Source organism: Scyliorhinus canicula, chromosome 19 (assembly GCF_902713615.1).
Source record: "Scyliorhinus canicula chromosome 19, sScyCan1.1, whole genome shotgun sequence".
Lineage (NCBI taxonomy): Eukaryota > Metazoa > Chordata > Chondrichthyes > Carcharhiniformes > Scyliorhinidae > Scyliorhinus > Scyliorhinus canicula.
In genome coordinates, this window is record NC_052164.1 from 80141935 (window position 1) to 80163339 (window position 21405).

The window sequence follows — 21405 nt, forward strand, 5'->3', positions numbered from 1 at the left end:
AAGCAGTAGAGGCCAAAAAATTGCATATTGCAAAGAAGGAGTTTGAAATAACTCTTGGAGCTAAAGAAATCAAAGGATATGGGAAGTGGGACCAGGCTATTGAGTTGGATGATCAGCCATGATCATAACAAATGGTGGAGCAGGTTTGAAGGGCTGAATGGCCTACTCCTATGTATCTATGTTTCTAAATGGGGGGTGCGACACCAACCCCCACCAAACACACATACATGCCCCATCTTTCCCCAACCCCGCACTTAGTGTGTGAGACCATGGAATACGGAATTACGCCTTCTGTTTCTTATATGCAAACGTTTGAGATACAGAGTTAATGAATTGACAAACACTGCAGATGCTGGAAATCTGAAATTAAAAACAAAAAGTGCTGGAAATACGCTAGCGGGCAGGTAACATCTGAAGAGAAAGAAACGAGTTAATGTTTCAGGTTGATGACCTTGCATCAGAACGGAGTTAACCAGTGCACACCAGGAGTATTCAAGAATGCATTGAGTAACTTGTGAGAAATTAGTGCCCTGCTTGTTGATTGCCCCATCCAATATCTGTAATAATTAAATCTCAAGAATAACAGTATTAAAGAAAAAGTATTATGTGTAACACAGATTACCTCAATCTACCTTTTATTCACTTGGTCGACGGAGACATTCAGGCGCTTTGCAATGTCTTCCACTGTCTCACTCCCAGCTGAGAAAATACCAGTACTCCTTGCAATAGCCATTGCTGTGATTGGGTGATCACCAGAGATCATAATGACCTGTCAGGGAGAGAAAAATAGGCATTCATTAATGTTGAGGTTTTTAAAAAATAACAAAATTCAAGAACTTACAGTACATCAGATACTATTAATTTTGCGGTTTTATGGAATTTAATAGGACCAGCAAGATTCACAGTCGGGTTAAATACATAAAATCATTACATCTTGATTCTCCTTAAAATTCGGAAACATGTCCAATTTTATAGCTTTTTATCTGTGGAACAGAAACTGTTAACTTATTCTATGCTTAAAAGATGTGAAGGCAGTAGAGAGAGCGCAGAAAGAATTCATAAGAATGGATCCAGAAATGAGGAAGTTAAGTCACGTAGATTGAGTAGGTTGTTTTAGATTGTTTGCCTCGGAGAAGAGAATGCGGAGAGGAGATTTGATAGAGGTGTTCAAAATGATGAGGGAACTAGACAGATAGGTAGGGGAAATCTGTTCCCCTGATGGGTAGATGAAGAAAGAGAGGCAGAAGTAGGAGCTGAAGTAGTCCATTCGACATCGAGTCTGTTTCACCATTCAATGAGATAATGAGTGATCTGATGTGATAATCCTCAACTCCACTTTCCCACCTTATCCTTTAATTCCCTTACTGATTAAAATCTGTCTATCTCAGCCTTGAACACACCTAACGACCAGCCTCTGTAGTCCTTTGCGGTAAAGAATTCCACAAATTCACTACCCTTTGAGAGACGAAATTCCTCCTGATCTCCATTAAGGAAATCGGCAGATTGGCATGTCATCAGTAGAGAGCCTTATGAAGGTTAATGTACTCCCAATTAATAGATGCCAGAGTGTGGAATTAGATTGTATATATAATATATAATATATATATATATATATATATATAATACTATATATATATATATATATATATATAATACTATATATATCCCTGATCGTGCACTCAGAGCCTGCGCATACCAGCTGGCAGAGGTATTCACAGACATCTTTAACCTATCCCTACTCCACTCCGAGGTCCCCACCTGCTTCAAGAAGACCACCATCATACCGGTACCAAAGAAGAACCAGGCAACATGCCTCAATGACTACCGCCCGATGGCCCTGACGTCAGTTGTAATGAAGTGCTTCGAGAGGCTGATCATGAAGCGCATCACCTCCATACTCCCGGAACGCCTTGACCCACTTCAATTCGCATACCGTCGCAACCGGTCCACATCAGACGCCATTTCCCTGGCCCTACACTCATCCCTAGAGCATCTCGAAAACAAGGACTCCTACATCAGACTCCTATTTATTGACAGCTCCGCCTTCAACACCATAATCCCAGCCAAGCTCATATCAAAGCTCCAAAACCTAGGACTTGGCTCTCCACTCTGCAACTGGATCCTTGACTTTCTGACCAACAGACCACGATCAGTAAGAATGAACACCAACACCTCCTCCACAATAGTCCTCAATACCGGTGCCCCGCAAGGCTGCGTACTTAGCCCCCTACTCTACTCCCTGTACACACACGACTGCGTGGCAAAACTTGGTTCCAACTCCATCTACAAGTTTGCTGACGATACGACCATAGTGGGCCGGATCTCGAATAACGACGAGTCCGAATACAGGAGGGAGATAGAGAACCTAGTGGAGTGGTGTAACGACAACAATCTCTCCCTCAATGCCAGCAAAACTAAAGAGCTGGTCATCGACTTCAGGAAGCAAAGTACTGTACACATCCCTGTCAGCATCAACGGGGCCGAGGTGGAAATGGTTAGCAGTTTCAAATTCCTAGGGGTGCACATCACCAAAAATCTGTCCTGGTCCACTCACGTCGACGCTATCACCAAGAAAGCACAACAGCGCCTATACTTCGTCAGGAAACTAAGGAAATTCGGCATGTCCACATTAACCCTTACCAACTTTTACAGATGCACTATAGAAAGCATCCTATCAGGCTTCATCACAGTCCATCACATGAACCTGCCTCCCATCCATGGACTCCATCTACACCTCCCGCTGCCAGGGGAAAGCGGGCAGCATAATCAAGGATCCCTCCCACCCGGCTTACTCACTCTTCAACTTCTTCCATCGGGGAGGACATACAGAAGTCTGAGAACACGCACGAACAGACTCAAAAACAGCTTCTTCCCCACTGTCACCAGACTCCTAAATGACCCTCTTATTGACTGACCTCATTAACACTACACCCTTCAACCGATGCCAATGCTTATGTAGTTACATTGTATATCTTGTGTTGCCCTATTATGTATTCTCATGTATTTTCTTGAATTTTGTTTAATTCCATTTTCTTCCATGTACTGAATGATCTGTTGAGCTGCTTGCAGAAAAATACTTTTCACTGTACCTCGGTACACGTGACAATAAACAAATCCAAATCCAAATCTATGCTGTCACGTCAGCCTGATCAGGTTCTCTGTAAATTCCGACATAGAAGTATTTACAGAAAAGACAGAGTAAGTACAGTGAACCAAGTTTAGGTTTTACAGATTTCTTTTTTGATCATCCAGTTCTATGTCTACTGTTTTACTATTATTAAAATAATGTAACAATTTTACAACAAGCTGACTTTCTCAGTGCACAGCAAGATGTTTCAAATTCAAGTCCACGATCGGGATATACAAAGGAACCTGTATTTTCTTCAGCCAACTTCATGTTTTGCTACAGTTGATGTATCACATAATGGAGTGGCGAACCCTGTGGGCAATCTTTCTAGTGATGCGACATTCTAAAGTTTTTTATGTTTCATTTTTGATAAATATGTCTCAAGTGGTGGTAACTACAGGTATATTTCATAAGAATACTATGTTAATTTCTTTTTTTGTTTTGAAGTTCCCATCACTTTGACATCAATCCTTTCTTGTTTTATTAATCTTTATTGATTTTTTTTAAACGCCAACCATAAGCTTGGCAAATGATTGTAGCAAATTTGGAATCTGCTCTAGATATAGAATCACGGAATCTAACGGTGGAGTAGGAGGACATTTACATCATTGTGCCTACGTCAGATCTTGATTCAGCTCTCCACTGAATTCAATTTCCCTGCTCTTTGCTCTGCGAGTTATTAAGTATACATTCAATTTCCTTTTAAACAATATTACTATAATCACTCTATCATGCAATGTATTCCACGTATGACTTGTTGAGTTGAAAAAATACTCTCAACTCCCCTCTATTTTGCTTATCATCCAGTATCTTAAATCAGCGTCCTCTGGTTTCCTATCCGTGGTAACAGTTCTTCATTATTTGCTCTCCTAAAACACCTCAGAATTCTGAACACCTATATTAATATCTTTTCAAACCTTCTAATACTTTGATACAAAATGAAGAGTGGAGTAGATCTTAACATTTTTATTCTGAAAATGAAGGACACCTGCATTTTGCAACATATTCTAATATCTGTATACTGTAATGTTCATAATTGTGTAAACCTTTTCTTATCTTACACTTTGGGCGCAATTCAACTGAATGGGAACAAAGTCCCATTTGTTCACATGGCTATACAATGCCACCCATGTTAAATAAGGGGCTTCAGTCGGAAACGTGCGGCTGAATCTGCACATAGCGCCATTTGCGACACTGAGGAGCTCCGCTGGCCGAAACTCCGCAATATAGCATGAGATCGAGATGTCATTCTTAAATGGAATCCCAATTGCCGAGGCCTCCCGTGACCACCGATCCCTCCTGCGCCGCCTCCAAGCCCTAACGCCCTATGGGAGGGCACCCCAGTCCCTACTGCATCCTCCTCCAAATACCCATACAGGGCACCCCCGGCCAATCGCCAGAGCACAAAACATGCAAGCTTGGTTGGCACCCTAGTAGTGCAAACCTGCCACCCTGGCAGTGCCACATGTGCAGCTTGGCAGTGCCATGGTGCCAGGCTGGCAGTGCCAGGTGGCGCCAGCAATGCCAGAAAACTACCAAAAGAGCATGCACCTGGGGGTGTCTGATCCCCTGGGAGACCCCCACGCATGCCGTCTGTCATGAGAATGCCACTTTAAGAAATGTTTGGCTGCTCATGTTACTGCAGTGATGTCAGAATGTGGGTGGAGCTGAGCTCTGCTTCTGCCTTTTAGTTTCACTTTGAGAAAAGCTTGGGTGTGTCTGTTTTTTTTTGGTTTCGTTTTTCAGTGTGTTGCAGTTGAAGTCAGACAAAGCAGCTGTACTGTTGAGCTCTCTGCCATGAAAGACTATCTCTGGATCACTTGGTGAATTCAGAATTATAAATGTTTTCAGTAGTGAATGCAAACCCTGATGTGCTTCTGTTTAAAGGTTTGTTAAGTCTTCTGGGTGTTAAAAGGACAGCTTACAGATTACTTAGTGTTGCATTCTTTGGGGGGTGTATTTGATTTACTGGTGCTAAGATGTTCACTGTTTGTTTTAGAAAGGTTAACTTGATTTCATAGAATAAACATTGTTTTGCTGTTTTAAAAAATACTTGTCCATTTCTGAAGTACCACTCTTGTAGAGTGGGCCCTGTGTTCCCCATACCACAATCTATTAAATGTTGTGGGTCAGGTGAACTCCATGGTACACTTTGGGGTTCTCTAAACCCTGGCCCATAACACTGGGTCATGGTTTGGGGGAACCAGTGCTGAACAGCGCCCGGCCAAGGTCTCTGAGGCAAAGGGGATAGATACCAATACCTCCGTTACCTCGAGAAACTGCATATTAGAGTGAGACTAGCTCGCTTGAATATGCAAATTTGCGAAAAGGTGATCCGCCCACAATGGGCGGGATTTACATCGCAATGTCTCGTGAGATCACATTAGCTCGCGTGCGGCGTTGCGAGCCGGGTAGATCCCGGGAACGGGTTCTCACGGTTTTTAATCAGCCACGCTGTCTGGTGGCGAGCTTCCTTTTGGGCGCAGCGCAGTGTGGCCATTGGTTTGCACACTGAAATTTTTATTTCAATGATTGCCAATAGCTACGTTATGATTCAAGATTACTCGTTTTGATTTGCATTGGGATCTGATTTCGACACATGCCGCTCTGATAATATTCCAATGTGCTATGATTTCAATTGATTTTATAACTGGAAAGGAAGATCCCAGAATAGAACCCTCGCTCAAAAGACCATGGGCGGGATTCTCCGAGCCCCGCCGGGTCAGAGAATTCCCGGGACGGCATGAATCCCGCTCCGCCGCTGGCCGCCATGTTCTCCGGCAGTCAAAAAATCAGGCCAATGGGAATCGCGGCGAGCGCCTCGCAAAATGGCGAGAATCGGGCCCACCAGGATGCTCGGGCAGCGGGATTCGCTGCCGTGGCCAGGATGCCCATGGTCCAGGGGGAGGTCGATGGGATTCACGTCGCCATGCGGCCACCAGCAGATAACAGGGCTGTGTTCACAAACAGGAAGGGGACCTACTCCACGAACATTCAGGTGGTCTGTGACTACCGCATGAGGATCCTGCACGTCTGCGCCCGGTAGCCGGGCAGTGTGCATAACACGTTCGTATTGGCCCAATCCCCGCCATGTTCGAGGGACAAACCCCCCCCCCCTCTCCACTGAGGGGCTGGTTGCTGGGCAACAAGGGTTACCCGTTGCGGTTGTGGCTGATGACGCATACACGGATGCCACAGACCGAAATGGAGAACTGCCACAATGATGCCCATGCAACGACCAGGGGTGTAATCGAGAAGTGCTTTGGGCTGCTGAAGATGCGCTTCAGGTGTCTGGACCACTCTGGAGGGGCCCTCCAGTACTCGTCGGAGAGGGTCGGCCGCATCGTTGTGGTCTGCTGCGTCCTGCACAACATGGCCCAGCAGAGGGGCGATGTGCTGGAGGCAGAGGAGGGGGAGGAGCAACACGATGAAGGGCTGGCCTACTCAGATGAGGAGGATGGGGGCAATGTACAGGACAGGCGGGCTGGACATGGACGGGGGGCTGCCCACCATTACCGCTGGGCCAGCGGGCACAGGAGAGGTTGATAGCCGCACAGTTCACAGGCTAGAAGGGTGTGGGAATTGCCAAATATGGGCACGGACAGCACAGTACGGCACAAGCCTACTACCCTCACCCCACCCACCCACCACCAACCACCCCCCCCCCACCCCCACCGCATCACCCGCATGCACACCACCCCTCCATTGCACATCCACCTGCAGCACAACACGCAGGGCACACACGGTCGCCGGTGGAAGCGTGTCTATTGCAGGCCATGGAGGATGATGACAACCCGCTCTGCGATGAGCTCTGGGCTCTACATCGTTAGACAATGTCTGACACATGGCCACAGTACCACCCTCCGCTTGGACCGTCCCTGCATGCGCCTTGACAATGCAGCGCACGGTCACATCATCTGCAAGGGGGGTGAGGAGGGCGACCCGAGGGGCGCACACTCACCTGAGCCTGATATCCTATCACCCCTCACACACACTGGCACTCACCTCACACCACAGGTTGGGTTACGGAGATAAAGGGGATAGGGTGGAGGCGTGGGGCTGCTCTTTCCAAGGGTCGGTGCAGACACGATGGGCTGAATGGCCTCCTTCTTCACTGTAAATTCTATGACTATGACACCCCCGCATGCATTGGACAGAGCACAGAGCACAGAGGCAGCTTCTGTAGGTGTGGAAGTGATTTTACTGACAAAACAGTTCATACACTTGCCCTAGTCCCTATAACAAGCCTGTGCCCTGCACCCGCGCCAACTTACTCAGTGTCTAATTTTCTGGCCTTACGGCCCTATGACTACTTCTAGGTGGTTCCCCAGATGGTACAGCAGAACTGGAGGTAGACTCCTGTGATTCCTGCCCTGTGACTAGGGACCCCTTTGGGGCCGTTTCCTGGGATGGCCCGGCCTGAAGAGTGTTTTCTGCATTGTATTTTTCTGTGATTCTGAATAAAACACGTCACACTACTCTTAGCAGAATAAGTATTACTTTTCTGGTCAGCCTTGTCAATCCCAGTTGATGTTATAACTGGACGGAAAGATCCCGGAATGGATCCCGGAATGGGGAACAGAATCACAGGAGCACTAATTAGTTCTAACAAGCAGAAATAACATTTATTAAACATGAAAAATTAATTATACAATACTCCTTTACTCCCCCTTTTCTTAACAAATACAGATTTATAGATTAACATGGATTACAAAATATATCTTTAGCTACAATGGTCTCATTAACACTCAAAACCTCTTTTAAGCGCACAAGATGACCAGTCTGCTCTGAACCCAAGTTAGTGTCTGTGGATTTTTCCTGAGAATCTCATCAGAAAGTCGCCATATGAGAATTTCCAAATTCGACTCCCAAACTTATGCTTTGAAATCTTCTCAAAATAGTGCATTCCAGACCAGATTTTCCAAATGACATTTTAAACAAAGCTTCCACTCCACTTTTAACAGTGAATCTAATCCAGAATTTGACACCATCCTCAGTTAGGTTTTTTTTGTCTTAACTGGTTTCACACAAATTCGATATACAGTCATCGGTTTCCATAGTTATTTCAACTCACGACCCACAGGCTCTAATAAAACTTAGCAAATCTGAAAATCACTTCAGATAGCTTTCCAGCATCTCAGCCTCCTTCCCTGTGATTTCTTTTTTTGGAAAATACTCTAATTAAATTTATAACATTTTATACTTAAACAACAATCAAACAAATGATACATGTATTAACTTCAACAAACAGATCAAAAGAAAAACCCCACCTACAATTATAACCCCCCCCCCCCCCCCAAAACAGGTAACAGTAACCAGATCCTTGAAATGCAACATAAACGGTCGCCTCCGGTAGAACCTGTCACTTGCTCCCTTCACCGTGAACTTGACCTTCTCAAGGTGCAAGAACTTGATCAAGTTACCCAGTCACACACTGGGTGGTATCGCCTGCCTCCAACTCAGCAGAATCTGCCTCTGAGCCAACAATGCGGCAAAGACCAGAACATCCACCATCGGCACAGTCCTCAATTCCTGCTGGTGTTAGAACATAGAACATAGAACAGCACAGCACAGAACAGGCCCTTCGGCCCTCGATGTTGTGCCGAGCAATGATCACCCTACTTAAACCCACGTAACCCGTATACCCGTAACCCAACAATCCCCCCATTAACCTTACACTACGGGCAATTTTAGCATGGCCAATCCACCTAACCCGCACATCTTTGGACTGTGGGAGGAAACCGGAGCACCCGGAGGAAACCCACGCATACACGGGGAGGACGTGCAGACTCCACACAGACAGTGACCCAGCCGGGAATCGAACCTGGGACCCTGGAGCTGTGAAGCATTGATGCTAACCACCATGCTACCGTGAGGCCCCAAATATGGCTACTTACGGGCAGGGCTCCAAATCCACATTTAATATTGCCAATATGGTGTTGAAAAAAGAGCTCCAAAAACTCAACGATTAGGACAGGACCAGAACATGTGTGCATGATTCACAAGTACTCGAGCACCGCTCGCACCCAGCTTCAACCCCTTCAAAAAAAACAACTCACTCTGACCTTGGTAAGATATGCCCTGAATATCACCGAGAGCTGTATTAAACTCTCGGAGAATCGCTGTTCGCCGTAAAAAACGGCGAGCAGCGATTCGTGTCAGGGGGCGGCCGGGGGGGGGGGGGGGGGGGGGGGGAGAATAGCGGGAGGCCGTGAAAATTGTCGGGAAGGCCCTCCCGCTATTCTCCGACCCGTCGTGGGCAGCGGAGAATCGCGCCCACGATTCTTGGCAATATATTCATCTTAATCACTTGCACCTGGCCCACCAGAGGCAATGGTAGGCTATCCCATCTCTGCAAATCTCCCCTCACCCTATTTGCCAGACCAATAAAGTTCAGCTTGCGAAACCACGCCCAATCCCACAGCATCTGGACCCCCAGATCGTGGAAGCTAGTCCCAGCACAATGAAAAGGCAGCCCCCACCACCACGCCCCCCCCCCACCCCTCGATGGCCAACCACAAAACACTCACTTTTCCCAACATTCAACTTATATTCCGAAAAAGAGCCGAACATCTCCAATATCGCCATAATATCACCCATCACTGCCCCCTTACGTATAACAAAAGATAGTTAGTGTACAACGACACCATGTTATCCATCCCACCCTCACAATCCCTCTCCACATTTCCGAGGCTCTCAATGCAATTGCCAATGGTTCAATCGTCAATGTGAACAACAACGAAAACAAATGAAAACCCTGCCCCGTCCCCCTATATAACATGAAGGACCCCAAACTCATGGGGTTAGTTCACACACTAGCCGACAGTGCCTCATACAACAGCTGCACCCGCGACACAAACCCAGGAATAAACCCAAGGTTCTCCAGAACCGTAAACAAGTATCTCCACTCAACCCTGTTGAAGGACTATTCTGCATCCAAAGACACAATTATCTCTGGCTTTGATCCCACCGCCAGTGCAAGAACCACATTGAGTAACCACATCACATTTCTCCGCTGTTTCTGTCTGTCATTTTACTGAGCTGGTCTCTGTTCGAGTAACTTTAAACTCAGACATCTTGGAACTTCCGTTCATTTCTCTTTAATTAGCTGCTCTTCAGATTTCTTAGCCATTACTACAAGGTCTGGCTTTTCCTTTAGCAAAGCTGAGAGAGATGTGCCCTCTCAGGCCTTAAACAACTGCTTCTTGCAGAACTGAGAGCGCTATCTTCACTCTCACTGCAACCAAATTAGCTAAACTAAAACTTAAAATCTTCTCTTATAAGGCCCCAGTTGCTGAGCAACACCCACATGTTTATTTTTATTACATAGAATTTACAGTGCAGAAGGAGGCCATTCGGCCCATCGAGTCTACACCGGCTCTTGGAAAGAGCATCCTACCCAAGGTCAACACCTCCACCCTATCCCCATAACCCAGTACCCCACCCAACACTAAGGGCAATTTTGGACATTTAGGCCAATCCACCTAACCTGCACAACTTTGGACTGTGGAAGGAAACCGGAGCACCCGGAGGAAACCCACGCACACACGGGGAGGATGTGCAGACTCCACACAGACAGCAACCCAAGCCGGAATCGAACCTGGGACCCTGGAGCTGTGAAGCGATTGTGCTATCCACAATGCTACCGTGCTGCCACGTCTTTTATTTATTCTTCATAACCCTCTCCAAGCACAATAAAGACACAGTTGGAACATAACCAACCCTCACAGCATCAATATAACTATAGGTTTTACCCCATCAGACACAATGGGGCAATTCTCCGCCCCCCCACGCCGGGTGGGAGAATAGCGGGAGGGCCTCCCAACATTTTTCATGCCCTCCTGCTATTCCCCCCCCCCCCAACCCGGCCCACGCCATGAATCGCCACTTGCCGTTTTTTACGGCGAGCGACGAGTCTCCGAGGCCGATGGGCCGAGCGGCCGGGCCTTCACGCCAAACACACCTGCTTGCTGCCGTCGTGAAACGGGCGGCAGATGCCCGTTTGGGCATCTGCCGCCCGAACGTTTGGGGCATCTGGGGACCCGAGTGGCACGGCAGTACGACGGCAGTGTCAAGGGGGACATAGGCCCGCGATCGGTGGGCACCGATCGCGGACCGTGCGTCCATAACTCTTTTCCCTCCGCCGCCCCGCAAGATCAAGCCGCCACGTCTTGCGGGGTGGCTGAGGGAAATGACGCCAACTGCGCATGCGTGGGTTTCCGTTGTCCAACCTGCGCATACGCGGCTGACGTCATCGGCCGCGTCAGCCGGCGTGACGCTTGGCGTGCAGCCTTGACGACCGTCATCAAGGCCGCGCCAACGTGACGCAAGGGGCCGTGCTCCTTGCCCCGCCCGGGGTGGGGGGGGGGAGAGAATCGGCCCCGGAAGTGGGCGTGAAGGCTGCCGTGGGTCACGGCCTGTCCCATGGCAGCCTTTACGATTCTCCGCATTTGCGGAGAATCTCACCCAAAAGCATTAATTAAGCCCACTTAAAACTCTACCTTATTTCTAATGTTAACCAATACAAATATGAATTCCTTAAAACTACCTTTCTTTTCCTAACAGTCTTCTCAATGTCCATTCCCATCTCCCAATCCTGGCAGGCTCTATCCTAAGAAGATAAGCCACTCTTTCTTCTTCAATAGACTTTATTAGACTTGAACTGCAGAGCGTATGCTTCTGTGCATTGGTTCCTAGCTGGACAGGAATCAATAAGGAAATGTCTGATCTCCTTAAAGTTCCAATTGTCAATTGATTACAGACTTGGACTGCAATTTAACAACTAATTTATATAGTGCCTTTAGCATAATAAAATGTCCTTTCAATTAACTACTTTAAGTTATAAAGAGAAGTTGGATAGGCTTGGGTTGTTTTCGCTGGAGCTAGGAATACTGAGGGGATGATCTGATCGAGTGTACAAGATTATGAGGGTGGATAGGGAGCAGCTGTTCCCCTTAGTTAAAGCATCAGCTATGAGGGGTACAAGTTCAAGGAGACAGGCAGGAAGTTTAAGGCGGATGTGAGGAAAACCGTTCTTACACAGAGAGTGGTGATGGTCTAGAATGCATTTCCTGGGAGGATGGTAGAGACGGGTTGCCTCACATCCTTGAGAAAAGTACCTGGATGCGCACTTGGCATATCATAACATTCAAGGCTATGGGCCAAGTGCTGGCAAATGGGAATTAGGTTGATGGGTCAGGTGTTTTTCATGAGTCGATGTAGACTCAATGGGTCAACAGGCCTCTTCTGCACTGAATTATTCTATGACGTCGCAGGCTTGGCCAGCATTTATCACTCATCCCTAGTTGCTTGTGAACGTGCACAGTTAAGAGTCAACCACATTGCTGTGAATCTGGAGTGACATGTAGGCCAGACCAGGTAAGGGTGCATATTTCCTTCCCTAAACGACATTAATGAACCAGATGGGTTTTTACGATAATGGACAATGGTTTTATGGTCATCATTAATTACATATTTTTAATTAAATTCAAATTTCACCATCTGCAATGGTGGGACTTGAAAATGGTATTACTCTGGGTCTCTGGTTTACTTGTTCAGCAGCAATACCACTATGCCACCGCATCGCTCCAACCTCTGCCCCCTGAGCAGTCAACTTCCTGCTAATGCTTTTTAGTTTTGCCTGTTTTAATGTATTTACTCTTAAGATTTGACCAGTGGCTAGACCAACATTTATTGCCCACCTCTAGTTGCCCTTGAGTGGTGGTGAGCCGCCTTGTTGAACTGCTGCAGTACATGTGTCATAGGTATGCCGACAATGCTGTGAGGGAGGAAGTTCCAGGCTATTGACTCCAACAACAGTGAAAGAATGACAATATAGTTTCAAGGCAAAATGGCTTCGAGACGAACTTGTTGTTGGTGCTATTCCCATGCATCTGCTGCCTTTGTTCTTCGAGGTGATAGATGTCACAAGATTGGACGGTGCTGTTGAAGTAGCCTTGGCCAGTTGCTACAGTATATCTTGTAGATGGCACATGTTGCAGCCATGGTGCATTGGCAGTGGAGTAAGTGAATGTTTCAGGTAGTAGATGCAGTGCAATCAAGCAAGTTGCTTTGTCCTGGATGGTGTTGAGTTTTTTTTAAAACAAGTATCGAGTGTTCCATCTCGCTCCTGAGTTGTGTCTTGTAGATGATGGACAAGCTTGGGAGATTTATTCACCACAGAATTCCCAGTTTCTGCCCTGCTCTTGTAACAACCGTGTTTATATGGCTGGTAGTTAAGCTTCTGGTCAGTGGTAACTGCCAGGGTGTTGATACTGGTGGGAGGGGCAGCGAGGGGGCGAATGGTGTGGAATCTCACTCCCAAAGAAAATGAATAGTCATGGTTTTAAAAATAAATAGTAATTATATTATTTTATGTCTATATTTCTCTACAGTAGTTTCTCCCCCAATTCTATGATATGGTCCAATCTTTTGTTTTGCTTTCTGTACACTGACTTAAATATAACTATTTCCTGCTTTTTTTAACTTCAGGCTTTACTGTCTGAGAAATCTTTAATCTGATTGACTGTATGCTGTTTTATCTACTTACAGATGTCGCAGGTTCTGTGCTGAAAAGCTGTGTGGGCCACTTCAGCTTATAGTAAAAAGCCCTCTAGACCAAGTTAATGAAATTCCCTTTCAAAATTAAGTATACTGATTGATTTTTAAAAAAGATATATATTCCTAGATAATAAATATGAACGTTTCCCTAATATTTAGTATATTGTTGCATCCATAACCATTACCTGTGGATGAAGTAAATAATTTAGCCATTGGTTCTCTACCTTTTAGACCATCTTCTTGCTTTCTGCTTCTCTATACCAGGGCACCAAGGTCATTTGCAATTAGTTTCACTCCACAAGCAACAGAGTACCATTCCCACCCAAAATACCTCCAAGATTGAAACGGTTGGGAAATCTGGAACTTAAAGCCACAGAACAAAGAACAAAAAACAAGAAAAATCCAGCACAGGAACAGGCCCTTCGGCCCTCCAAGCCTGTACCGGTCATGATACCGACCTTTGCCAAAGCCCTCAGCACTTCCTTGTGCCGTACCCCTCTATACCCATCCTATCCACCTGTTTGTCGAGATGCCTTTTGAACCCCGTTAATGTATCTGCTTCCACAACCTCCCGTGGCAACGCGTTCCAGATACTCACAACCCTCTGGTGCTGGTTTAGCACAGTGAGCTAAACAGCTGGATTGTAATACAGAATAATGCCAGCAGCGCGGGTTCAATTCCCGTACCGGCCTCCCCGAACAGGCGCCGGAATGTGGCGACTAGGGGTTTCTCACAGTAACTTCATTGAAGCCCACTTGTGACAATAAGCCATTATTAGTATTATTATTATTATTAGATAGAAAGTATTAACTGCAAATTACATGCAATAGAAGTCACATACCCTGATTCCTGCACTTCTGCATTTTAGGATAGCGTCTGGCACACTCGACCGGGGTGGATCGATCAGAGACAGGAGACCAATGAAGCATAAATTGGAGACTGGGAAGTTCCTGCTGTCTGCGTCAAAAATGTACAATTCTGGATATTTGTCTTTTGGCAAATATTGGTGACAAAATCCTAAAAGAATTGAAAATTGCTCGTCAAAAACTCACAAAACGTAAATGTGACATTAAATTTCCATCAAAATCTATACAGTCGATTGGCAAGCAAAATAAAAACAGACTGAAGGTGGAACATTCGGTTGATTTAAGGAAGAAAATTACAAAATATTTAAGATTACATAAACAGCTTTCCTGAGATTTAGCAGAGAAATCGAGCATCACGCCAAAAGCTGGCGCGGACACGATGGGCCAATGGCCTCCTGCAGTGCTATAATCGTTCTATAATCATGTTAAACATAGCACAGGAGAAATGCAAACTAACACTTATTTATGCTGAAAATAGCACCAGCCAACTTTTCAGTCCCACCAAATCTACAACAGACCCTCTGCTAAAGCAATGGCCTAGGAAAATTAGGTTAAAGCGATCACTTGCAAATGAGTCTGTCGAAAACCCGTCACTCACTAGTTAGTTTTAATAACACCAAAGTCAAATATTCAGGCGAATGGCAGGCGATAAGAGAAGAAAGGTTTCCTGGTCAACCATACTACAGAGGGCAACAGCAAACCACTGCACAGGTTTGCCATATATAATCCTGGACCAATCAAATGGAGGTCCATGGCCGCCAATGCCTTCTTGGGATAGGGTATCAGAAGGAGAAGGTCTTTACTGAAATCAATGTTAGTTGAGTTATTGTATTCAAAAAAAAAAAAATGGATACATTCTTGATCTTTGCTGCTGAAAGCATTAGAGGAGGAACACATCTCAAAGCAGGCCCTGGATGAGTTGACTGTTCTGGTTTCGCAGGCTGGGAATTTCTAGTCCCATCGGAAATTCCCACCAAATGTCAGCGGACGTTTTGCTGCGTCACCAAATTTTACAGCCCGCCCACAAGCAACAAATCCCAGCCACTGCTGTTCGATAGATTCACTGAGCTAATTGTTATCTTCTCCAGTTGATTATGAATTCCAGTAAGATCATTTTCTCAATTTAAATGCTCTCGTGGGTGGTACACGGTGCACCCCTTACCTATTCCTCTTACCTAGAACTCTCTCTCCCAATCCTCCAAATTCAAGATAAGCCGACTGAATGACTTCTATCTCGTCATCTTCCAGTGGAACCTCTCTGCCCTGAAGCATTACGGTGGAACAAGACTCCAAGATACGCTCTGGTGCTCCCTTCATCACCAAGAGGAGACGTTTATCATATGGATTGTTGGTCCTATGAATGGACAGCTAAAAATAAAAATGCTTAAATTACACATCTAATGTATTAGTTTCATTTTGCTGTAAGGAGAAAAGATGCAGATGAAATATTTTATGATTTTAAAAAAGGGAGAGGAAAAATTGGGTCTTGCTACTCTTGTTATCTGCACACGGAATAATAACCAAGGAACCCCGATTTCATGTTGCTACAGCCCATGCCCAAAGGGCACCTGACAAATGTTCCACCCCAAATTGGATGGATGATTTTTCAAACATTGGCTAAACCAGTCATATGATTGTGAGGCTCATTGCTTCCCTTAGAGTTCCTCTCGTAAATTAGATCCTGGGCACAGCTCCCCACCACCCACCCCAGCCTTGCTCGATGGCAGCTGTTCGCAAAGAATGCAGCCATAAACTGATCTCCTCAAAAAATATTGAAATGAGGCCCAAAGCTCAACTTAGGAGGAGTCACAATAGGTTGTGTGTTTGAAGATGCACCATAAAAATTTCTACTTCTGCATGGTAGCATTGTGGATAGCACAATTGCTTCACAGCTCCAGGGTCCCAGGTTCGATTCCGGCTTGGGTCACTGTCTGTGCGGAGTCTGCACATCCTCCCCGTGTCTGCGTGGGTTTCCTCCGGGTGCTCCGGTTTCCTCCGACAATCCAAAGATGTGCAGGTTAGGTGGATTGGCCATGATAAATTGCCTTTAGTGTCCAAAATTGCCCTTAGTGTTGGGTGGATTTACTGGGTCATGGGGATAAGGTGGAGGTGTTGGCCTTGTGTAGGGTGCTCTTTCCAAGAGCCAGTGCAGACTCGATGGGCCGAATGGCCTCCTTCTGCACTGTAAATTCTATGATAATCAACTTTTGACAAAGAGTCATTGGACTCGAAACGGTAGCTCTTTCCTCTCCCTACAGATGCTGCCAGACCTACTGAGTTTTTCCAGCATTTTCTCTTTCGTTTCTACTTCTGCATCTCTAGCCTATTAAAGGAAATTCATTTTCTTCGACATTATTGAAACCCGACTACCAATCTTTTAATTTTACAAATGCCGCTGGTGTCTTGCGATCATGAAAAATACTTCCTGTAGCTGATGTCAGCTTTGCAATGAGCTTGAGGTTCAAAAGGACATGGTGACCCAGAAAGCTGAGATTACGTAGTTTGTTATCTGGAAAGGAAGAATGTGCAGAGTTATGGGGAGAGAGCAAGAAAACGGCATAAAGTGAATTGCTGATTTGGAGAGTTGGTGCAGCCACAATCGGCCAAATGGCCTCCTTCTGTGCTTCTAAAATCAAAGAATTGCAGAATTCTGGGGCATAAAGGCCAAAGTCTCCATAAATCGCTTTGCTTGAACCAGATTCTGCTCATAAGACTGGCCTCATCTCCTAATCTCAAATGTGAATAGCGTCCAGTTGTAATTGTTCGGAGTGTGTCTTCACATGGAGAGCAAACCGACAGACCGAGCAGGAAAGATAATCATTCTTCTGCAACTTCTTGAGTTTTTTTAAAATAAATTTTAGAGTACCCAATTATTTTTTTCCAAGGGGCAATTTAGTGTGTCCAATCCACCAAGCCTGCACATCTTTTGGGTTGTTGGGGTGAGACCCACGCAAACTCCACACGGACAGTGACTCAGGGCCGTGATTGAACCCGGGTCCTCAGCACCGTGAGGCAGCAGTGCTAATCACTCCACCACTGTGCCGCCCAGAGTTTTTTTTTTAAAGTTATTGTCACTCAAAATTAATTTATTATTTGTTTCTTTTCATTAATTTTCATGCCATCAGTTACATGCTTGCAGATTCTAAAACATGTTGTGCCTGTTGTACACAAATGATAGTCAAAAGCATACACGCATAATAGAATAAACACATTGAATGAGCTCAACACTTTCCTGCTGATAGCAGCTGTTTATGTTGATTTATGCCCTATTTTGATTTGGGAGAATGCGATGGCTGGAAAATTTTAGATTGGATTTTTGATTGGATTCAAAGTATTTGGCAATTTAAGGGTTAAAAACCTGAGGTTGGAGTGTGTTTGACTGCAGTGGTCATGTTTTTTTTTTTATAATTCAGTTTTGCAGTGCCTGGGTGCCTTTAGGAGTCAGAAGGTGACAAAGGAATGTTTTATTTCAGTCTGAGCTAATGCACTGTGGTTTGATTGGGGACAGCTCCAGGGGAGTTAATGTGCATTCAATCTCTGGAAAGCTCATGTGATTTTCAGCTTGGGGAGATGATGTCAGTGCTGGATGGAGTTAAGGGAGAGAGGGATTTTTGAGAAAACCTTTGGGGGAAGAGTTGAAGTCTGGTCTGTCTGACACTGTGTCCACAATTATCTCACAGTAAGGTAGGTTTAAAAAAAGAGTAATAATATTTTGAAGCAGAGCAGTCTTGGTTGAAGACAAGAAAGAGGCTGAAACAACCTAGTTGAAGCAGCTACTTGAAGATATTCAGCCAGAGTCTGCAGGGGTTCTAATCGGGGCCCAAGCCTGTTCTGCAAAGCAAGGATTACTCGATGCCCTGCTGATTTTAAACTGGATTAAGAGCTGTATGTTTCTTTTCTTGTTGTTTAATGGAGAATTGAGTAGCAGTTAAGGGGCAATTGTAAACTGTTCTTTTCGGGTGTGAAGTTAAAGAGTTTAATATTGTATTCAAAATAAAGTTTTGTTTTAAAATACCAAAGCCCTATTTTCTCATGCAATCACTCCTCTAGTGAATCCTTCTTTCAGCACAGTCTTCTAAAATAAAGTATAATATTGGCGTTTTGATCCATTATCCTAGCCACTGTTGGGGTCTGGTCTGGGATCGTAATATGTACTTTAATGAAAATGGGAGGATACTTTTATGTAACTTGATATCGACAACACAGCCATATTTTGGATACATTTCGGGTCAAAAAGTCCAAGTTGTTTTCACAGAGAGAACTCCAGTGCTCCTGAAGATCCTCATCGGCTGCAAAGAACACAAGCATTTGTGATTTTTAAATAGTTTCTAAACTCAGATTCGTTCTTTCAAATTTAACAACTAATGCGGGGTTAGGAAAGCAGCTTAGCGACTAATCATAAACCTCAAACCTGTTAGCGGGCTGTGATATTGTTGCATTTATGAGTTATTTAACAAAGACTTAGAAATGTACCAAAACTATGCTCTCCTGCGATACTCGTGCATTACCTGAAATTTGTTGGTTGAAGTGAATGGTATTTCAAATATTTTGGTATTCTCCTCCCTGAATTCCATCACATTACCAAATACAGTTTCAGAGAACTTCAGAAGAGCAGTTTCAGAGGCGTCTCCAACCACATCTCGCTGTGTGTGCCAAATAAAAAACAACATTGAGTTCAATATTCCTCTTTAGAGAAACACCATCAATATTTATTTCAAAAGGTATTGTGGTGGCCCGAGGCACATCCTTGAAGCTTCCTGTAGTTAACAAAGGGGTTTATTGATGAAAGGCAAAGGCAATTAGGCAACAGGCACAGAAAACAGTACAACAAATATGAACACTTTGGCTCCCTGGTCCACACTGCCTGGGAGGTCCGCTCAAACTTTCAATTGGTCGGGGTTCACACGCTCCTGCACAATTGGCCCCAAGTCGGTCACGTGGTCCGTGAAGCTCACTCACTGAAAGGAGCCACGCTATCACATCCCTCCCCCTCAAGTCCCTGATTACAACCACACCAAAACTATATACAGAAGCCACAAGTGTTAACAAAGACAACAGGGAAAAGTGAATTCATCAAAAAGTCAATTGGACCAGAGAACTCCAGGAACTCTCAGACCTCCGTAACCCTGCCACAGGCTCGGCACTCTTTTGGGTGACTTGAGTGGTCAACACTCAGGGGGGCCCACTTCACGGCGGGTGAAATGGCCTCAACATGCACAATTGGTTGAACAGAAACAAGAGCCTCTCCCCGTGGATGAACAGAAACAGGAGCCTCTCCCTGTGGATGAACAGAAACAGGAGCTTCTCCCCGTGGATGAACAGAAACAGGAGCCTCTCCCCGTGGATGAACAGCAACAGAAGCCTCTCCCCGTGGATGAACAGAAACAGGCGCCTCTCCCCGTGGATGAACAGAAACAGGAGCTTCTCCCCGTGGATGAACAGAAACAGGAGCCTCTCCCCGTGGATGAACAGAAACAGGCGCCTCTCCCCGTGGATGAACAGAAGTACAGGAGTATTCACAATGCTAGCTGAACTTATCGACTCCAACTTGGGGGTCGCCAATCCTTGACATCTCAAGTGCTCGACACGCTTTCTGATGGTCTTCCCATTCACATTGACCACATAAAACAACAGACCTGACTTGGCCAAAACCCATCCTTCTAACCAAGTCAAATGTGAGATAAAATTACAGACCAAAACCGGGTCTCCCACCCAGAATGTCCTTCGCCCCTCTGTTCTGACCAATGACTCTTCTAGGGGGCCTGATGTGCCTCCACCTTCCCCTCCAAATTTGGAAACACAAGATCCAATCGGGTTCTCAACCATGAGCAGCTCAGCTGGTGTGACTTTGTGGTTGAATGAGCGGAGTTGTACAACAAACAAAATAATTAGCCAGATTGCTTTTTCTTGAAAGTTTAGATGGCCTTCTCAGCCAGACCATTCGATGTTGGGTGGTCAGGGCTATCCCCGTGTGTCATATGCCATTGGTTCGCACAAGAGCCTGGAGATCATCGCTGATGAAGAGGGTGCCATTGTCAGAAACAATTGACTCAGAAATCCCATGAATGCAAGGAATCGACCATGGCCACCAAGGTAATGGTCTCCATTTCTTCAACTAATAAGCTACTGGGCATCGATCAGCATCTTGCCCACAAGCAGACCCACATAATCACCCTGGACCCTAGTCCACAGGCGATCTAGCCATTCCCAAGCGCGAAGAGTGGCAGAAGGCAGCAAGGGTTGCTGCATTTGGCAAGGGTGATACTGCTGGACTGGTTCTTCCTGGCCACCAGACATAAATCTGCACCAACATCTTCATCTCTGACTGCTCTGGGTGGGTTCTATGTAGCTCTTGAAGGAGGGGGCCACTGGCCAGAGGTGGGACAACCACCCGTGATCCACACAGAATCACACCTTCTTCACCTAGTACTTAAGACTCTTACTTGACACTGCTAATGAGCTATTGAGTCACATTTAGTTGGATATAGGTGTGACAAATAATTTAAAATTATGTGGTACTTGATGCGACCATCAATTCACACGAGACGATTAGTAGAAGTGAACAGTGGTTTTAATAAGCTAGACCTGTGCCTGCCTTGTACTGAGTGCCGCCTACAGGCTGCAGATTTATATACCACCCCTGAGGGGGCGGGGCCACAGGCGGAGCCCACAAAGGCATCACATAATACAATACAATACAGTGGTGAATTGTAGTAGCAATACGTTCACCACAGTACTAAATCAGTAAAGAGCAAGTTAGAAGAAGTCTGACTGAAACCACAGTCAGTTGGTCAGGCTGCAACATGAGGACCATGACAAAGCTTAGCCTTCAAGCCACAGGAATTAGACATC

General features: G+C 45.5%; 1 protein-coding gene across 3 annotated transcripts in view; it reads right to left on the reverse strand.

Annotated features, from left to right (window-relative positions):
- LOC119954046 (potassium-transporting ATPase alpha chain 2-like) overlaps positions 1-21405 on the reverse strand; it is an 87402-nt gene that overhangs the window by 24568 nt on the left and 41429 nt on the right. For all 3 annotated transcript variants that reach the window (XM_038778821.1, XM_038778820.1, XM_038778822.1), the window contains exons 10-13: positions 19062-19196; positions 15729-15921; positions 14529-14704; positions 633-769 (exon numbers count right to left, since the gene is read on the reverse strand). In XM_038778821.1, the coding sequence (XP_038634749.1) occupies positions 633-769; positions 14529-14704; positions 15729-15921; positions 19062-19196 (641 nt within the window). The remainder of the gene's footprint in view (positions 1-632; positions 770-14528; positions 14705-15728; positions 15922-19061; positions 19197-21405) is intronic.